At 43.3% G+C, this 6,168-nt stretch overlaps 1 protein-coding gene across 1 annotated transcript in view; it reads right to left on the bottom strand.

The window, feature by feature from the left end:
- The window catches only part of CRKL (v-crk avian sarcoma virus CT10 oncogene homolog-like), a 33,709-nt gene extending 27,600 nt beyond the window's left edge, over positions 1-6,109 (bottom strand). Inside the window, exon 1 of the mRNA XM_008575528.1 lies at positions 5,306-6,109. Within this exon, the coding sequence (XP_008573750.1) occupies positions 5,306-5,616 (311 nt within the window). The 5' untranslated portion in view covers positions 5,617-6,109. The remainder of the gene's footprint in view (positions 1-5,305) is intronic.
- Positions 6,110-6,168: the final 59 nt, after the last annotated feature.

The raw sequence follows: 6,168 nt of genomic DNA on the forward strand, positions 1-6,168 counted from the left end.
AAAAAAAAAAACCTTAGGCTGCCCGGTTTGGATCCCTGTACTGGCCAGCCTCAAAAAAAATTAATAAAAATGAAAAAATAAAAACCTTAGATGGCCCCCACTGTTAAACTCATTTACAAAGCAGAAGAGACCCTTTATAAGTTAGCTTTATCCTTCCTAGCTTCCTGCCCATCACTCGCATTAATTACAACTCTGTGCCCTTTCCAGTAGTCACTGCCACCTCCTCTCTTCAAGATTCAGTTGAGAAAGTACCTCCTCCTTCAAGGCTTCCCTGACCCCCAAGACACAGCTGAACACCTTTGATTTTAAGCTCCATGGCATTCTATTTTTTCAATAGAAAGAGCTTCTCGAGGACAAAAAACATGGTTTACTTCCATTATATTCCTCAAGTCTAGCACTGGGCTTTGGTATACAATAGGCCTCAATATATTGAAGTATTTCCCATTCATATTTCTATCCTTTTTTGCTTCTGAGAGCACAAAAGCCCAAGTACTCCAATTACCTCTGAGCGCTGGTGTGCCTTTGCCTCTTCATTTCACTCTTCCAGGGCTCTTCTCACGCTCTTAGCATATCATTCCAGACAGGTTGCCACAGGTCTGGTGGTCCCACCTTACTTAACATCGTAGCTCAGACCTAGCTCAGGAAAATATGAACTGCCACTTCTCAGCACCACACTCTCCCGAGTGAGCCACAGGCCGGCCCTGAACTGCCACTTCTAAGCAATGTCCTTTTTTACTTATCAGAAAGAATTAAAATATTTTATCCTTAAGAACCCTTAGAAATAATCTAGTCCAATTGTTCAGATCAAAAGGAAAATTCTCAGGTAAAAAAATCTTTGGATTTGGAACTTTTTTAGACAAGTGAACAGATATGATGGGGGGGAAGGGGAGAGAAGGAGGGGGAAGAGGAACGGGTAAAGGGTCATGAAAATCAACTACAATATATATTGAGAAGAGTTTGTTAAATTAATGAACAGATGAAACAACCATTTATTTTAGTCAAATATACAATTAGGAAACACAGACACACAAAATAAAATTTTAAAAAAAAATTTTGGATTCGAGCCTTAAACAAGAGAAAGTCACAAATCCAATGGCTAGCTACTTTACATGCCATGAGAACCAAACTCTCAACTGGAATAAACTTCCATTCTTGGCATGACAACAATGTTCTGAATCAAGTTCAGATGACTTAAACTACTGATCGGGAGAAATGCAAAGGGGTTTATTCACAGTACCAAATTCCATGCTGATCAACATTACTAGTAATCCTTCTCCCCTATTCCCAACTATGAAAGTCCAGATTTGAATTCTTAAGTATTTAGAACATGGTATATAGGGAGGAACTGCAACCATGCTTCCTGTAGTATCCTCCTTTTCTTGCTTGGCTTCTGCCTCAAGGGTGTGAGGGTCCTCCTCTGGGCTATTAGGTTAGACTAAGCATCCTTCCTCAGTTCTCCCACAGCTACTTTACTATGCATGGAAATGGACTTATAAAATAAAAATTTCAGAAGCATGACACAGACTGCCTGATTCAATGTTGGTTCCATATTACCAGGTATATGCAACCCTCACTGTTGAGTAAAAAACATTATTTTCTCAAAGGATCAACTTCTCTCAGCTTTTAATGAAAAATTTTTATTTCTCATGATTTTTTTCCTAGCCTCCATTTATTTACATACACTAGAACTGAAAAATACAAGCAAGCTACACAAAATACACTTTCAAATTTCTAAACCATGGGAAAATGTACTTCATATCTAAACAATCCACCCAGAAATCTTTTGAAACATTTTGTTGTTAAATTGAAAATAGCCCTTATTAAATAAACACTTGGGCCGGCCCGTGGCTCACTCGGGAGAGGGTGGTGCTGATAACACCAAGGCCACAGGTTCGGATCCTACATAGGGACAGCCAGTTGGCTCACTTGGGAGAGCGTGGTGCTCACAACACCAAGCCAAGGGTTGAGATCCCCTTACCAGTCATCTTTCAAAAAATTAATTAATTAATTAAATAATAAAATAAAAAAACAGTGGAACTTACCTGAATACTAATAACTACAACTTAAACAGAATCTTAAAAATGCCTATACTCAAATAAAATGGAAGTGAAAACCACCACAGAATTTGTTTATTGAACAATTTGCAATATAAAAATTACACCCATGTGGGCCGGCCCATGGCTCACTTGGGAGAGTGGTGCTGATAACACCAAGGCTATGGGTTTGGATCCCATATAGGGATGGCTGGTTAGCTCACTGGGTGAGCACGGTGCTGACAACACCAAGTTAAGGGTTAAGATCCCCTTACTGGTCATCTTGGGAAAAAAAAAAAAGTTTGCTTCGATGCCTGAAAAGTTAAATTACTTAATTTATCCTGTTTGGGATATGAAGAAGCATTACATTGAGTTTTCCATTTGGCCAAGGTTCTACTAGCCACCAGCTTTCTATAAAAGGCTAATAACAGGCCAGACCTAACTAATGAATTTCAGGCTTGAGAGAGGTGATTCAAAGATTCAGTATAGGGCGGAGGCTCACTCGGGAGAGTACGGTGCTGACAGCACCAAGACCACGGGTTTGGATCCTATATAGGGATGGCCAATTGGCTCACTGGCTGAGCGTGGTACTGACAACACCAAGCCAAGGGTTGAGATCCTCTTACCGGTCATCTTTTAAAAAAAAAAAAAAGATTCAGTATAACAAGGTAAATCCAGCCAGGATCCAATTCAACCAGCATTGTGATCACTCGTGATACACCAAGGAAAATGAAAAACTAAATTACAGCAATATGCCTGAGGCAGAGCGCACAAAGAAGGAGAAACCATTAAAGCTGAATGTGAGGAGAAGGGTCAGGGAAAAGCCCAGTTATTTTGTAAGGGAACTAAAACAACAGGTAGGATTTAAATAGGTGGTGGAGTTAGGCAGTCAAATGAAGAGCCAATAGCCTCAGCTAAGGTACAACAGTATGGGTAGGTAAGGATGGCTACCAGGGAATAAGGAAGCAACCCAGTAAATTGCAGTGAAGGAAGGATGAGAGGGGGCAAAGAGAAAATTACGTTTGGTATCTCACAAGACACATGTATGGAAAACCAGGAATTGGCTTTGTGGACAGTGAGGAGCCACCGCAGCATACTTCTTTTCCTCCCTCTAGAAGGGGATCAAGCCACTGACGTACACTTTTGAAACAGCTGTATTATAGTAACTGTCACCTCAATGTAAGCACATGCCTTGTATACAGCATGGCTTAATAAATGCCTGAAATTAATTATATAATTCACTTTCACAAATTAGAGATGTAATTTATTTAAACATTACAAATCCCATTACAGTAAGTTCTAAGATTCTTTCCAACACTTTAAATTGGAATTATATTGTGCTCAAAGTTGACGGCAACCACCAGCATCTGTTAGGACTTGCAGGTTTCACCAATCAGATTCTTTGATGCCTTGGTCTTTATTATACAACACTTGATTTATAATCACTTTCTCCCCATTTTTCAAGTCCATTTAGTTCAGTAGTTAATCTTATAGTCATTATACTGTCACGATTTTGTTTCTTTTCCATTTCTATTCCACAGAAGCAACACTTATGCATCCACTTGGAGTCCTTAACTAATTATAATAGCTTTTAAAGTTCAGAGTAAGACCCTGTCAGCAAATCTATAAAGTAAGAAACATCACCCTGAAAAATCTACATCAACATCCAATTTTAAATTCTTTTTCATTGCTATGTAGAATTCCACCATATGCACATACCCTGATTTCTTTGTCCGCTCACCTGCTGATGGACGTTTGGTTTGTTTCCAGTTTTTGGCTATGAGGTGCTCTGAACTTTCTTGTACAAGTCTTTTTGTTATCTGTGCATTCAGTTACTTTGGGTGTGCCATAGAATTTTTAGGTCATAGGTTCCAAATTTTCCACATCCCCATCAATACTTGTTATTTTCTGTTTTTTTTTTTTTTAAAGATGGCCTGTAAGGGGATCTTAACCCTTGACTTGGTGTTGTCAGCACCATGCTCACCCAGTGAGCGAACCGGCCATCCCTATATAGGATCCGAACCCGGGGCCTTGGTGTTATCAGCACCACACTCTCCCAAGTGAGCCACGGGCCGGCCTGTAAACTAACTTTTATATTAAAAATTCTAGGCAACTCTTCAACTCAAATTTGGCATAATTTAAACAAAAGAAACCACTGATAAAATACTTATTAAGGCAAATTAAAGCAAATAATCAAATAAAATAATGCATTTTACTTGGAAAAGAGAATGCTTGATGATCAGTGTCACTGGGTTCTAGACTTTTAAAAAGACAGTAAGTCATTAGACAATACAAAAAACTATGTTTGAAATTGAAATAAGATAGAAATAAGTCATTCAAAAATTTTCCTTAGCGGGCTGGCGGGTTAGCTCACTTGGTTAGAGCACGGTGCGCATAACAGCAAGGTCAAGGGTTCAGATCCTCTTAGGGAAAGCAAAAAAAAAAAAAAAAAAAAAAAAAAAAAAAAAAAAAAAAAAAAGGAATTAATTCTCCTTAGTAACATTTTAGCCTTATTCCACCTTGGAAATTAACCAAAGTAATCTCTAGTTTATTAATGGTCCCCCTTGGGGGAAATATAAGTTTTCCAAAAAATATTCTCGTCAAAGCCAATGCACCTTCTCTTTTCTTTGTAATTACTGTACTGTAATCTTTGTAATTAATGTATTGTAAAAGAGAAGGTGTTTGGCTAGCTTCAAACTTGGCAACAGAGTATCAACATACACTTGTAATATTTCACAGTTAAAGGTTTTTGTTTCTAAAGGCTAAAACATTCTCATTTGGCGACTGTTCCAAAGGCCGCAATTCAGGACTTCTTAACCTGCAGTTCAGAAATCTGCAGGGAGTCCAAGAACCTTGAGTTGTGTGCAAACTGGTGTGTACGTGCATTTTCGGGGGGAGGGGGGCATGCCACGGCTATCTTCAGATTCTCAAAGAAGTCTATGGTCCAAGAAAGTTTTTTTTAAAAAAAAAACAAAAAACGACAAAACCCTGTATTAGTACTATAGCCCAGATAGGTGACGAAAAGCAAAAAGCGTACATTTTGAACTATGCGACCACCGTTAAACATATTTAAAAAGCATCCTCTCATCCAGTGACCCAGATCCTGACACTAGCCTCCCGTTCGGAACGCCTTCTGAAAAATAATTTGGTTCAGAATGGGGAGAAATGGGTCCAACATCTCCCCCCGCCCCAAGACTGCGACCGACCCCATTCTGGACCCTCCTTCGCGGTCAGGGTGGTTGCGCACCCGCAAAGGGCGGGCGCTCGAGTACCTGGGCGCGGGCTCGATTAGGGTGGTGGTGTCCAGGTAGTGGATCTTGTAGAACTCCAGCAGGGCCGGCAAATGGTCAAACTCCTGGTCCCCGATCTTAAAACGGCGGTTGGGCAGCGAGTTGATGATGTAGTGGGAGACCCGCGAGTTCTCGGACACCGACAGCACATAGTCCCCGGGGCAGGTGGAAGAGTCACGGACTAGGAACACGCCGTGGCGCTGGCCCTGGAGCCGGGTCTGCGCCTCCTGGCGAGACACCGGCCCCATGTACCAGGAGGAGCGGTCTGAAGAGTCGAACCTGGCAGAGGACATGATGCCGTGTTGGGGCAGCGACTGCTCTCGCCTGCTCTGGAAGCCTTTGCCCGGCAGACTGTTGTGGGGCCGAAAAAGGGCCTCTAGGTACACCTCAGTGCGCGCTTAGAGGGCCGGGCCAGCACCTTCCTCTCAGCTCTGGGCCCGCAGCATCCTTCGCCGCCGCCCCCTTGCTCCGGAGCCGCCTCAGGGAGAGAGCCGGCCCGGGGATGCGGGGCAGAGCCCGGGGGTCGGGGCGGGCGACGCCGGGCCGCAGCGGTGACCGCCCCGGGGCTTTTGGGCTGCTTGGCGTACCGAGGGTGCCTCCAGTGACTCCCGGCCTGGAACGCGCCGGCTCCGCAGTCCCACGGGCCTGCACCGACTCTCGCCGTCACACGAAGCACGGGATCCAAGGCGTGTTGCGCCTCTGGGACGATTTTGCCCAGCCAGTTCCCAATAACCACAGCAACAAAATGGCGGACGCGGGAGAAGCAGCCGGCCACCTCCCCCTCCGCTCAGCGCGCTCCGTCTGCGCACGCGCAGGGCTCCGACTCCCCGCGGCCGCCGGGACCC

The sequence above is a fragment of the Galeopterus variegatus genome, unplaced genomic scaffold (genome assembly GCF_000696425.1).
Source record: "Galeopterus variegatus unplaced genomic scaffold, G_variegatus-3.0.2 Scaffold1204, whole genome shotgun sequence".
Lineage (NCBI taxonomy): Eukaryota > Metazoa > Chordata > Mammalia > Dermoptera > Cynocephalidae > Galeopterus > Galeopterus variegatus.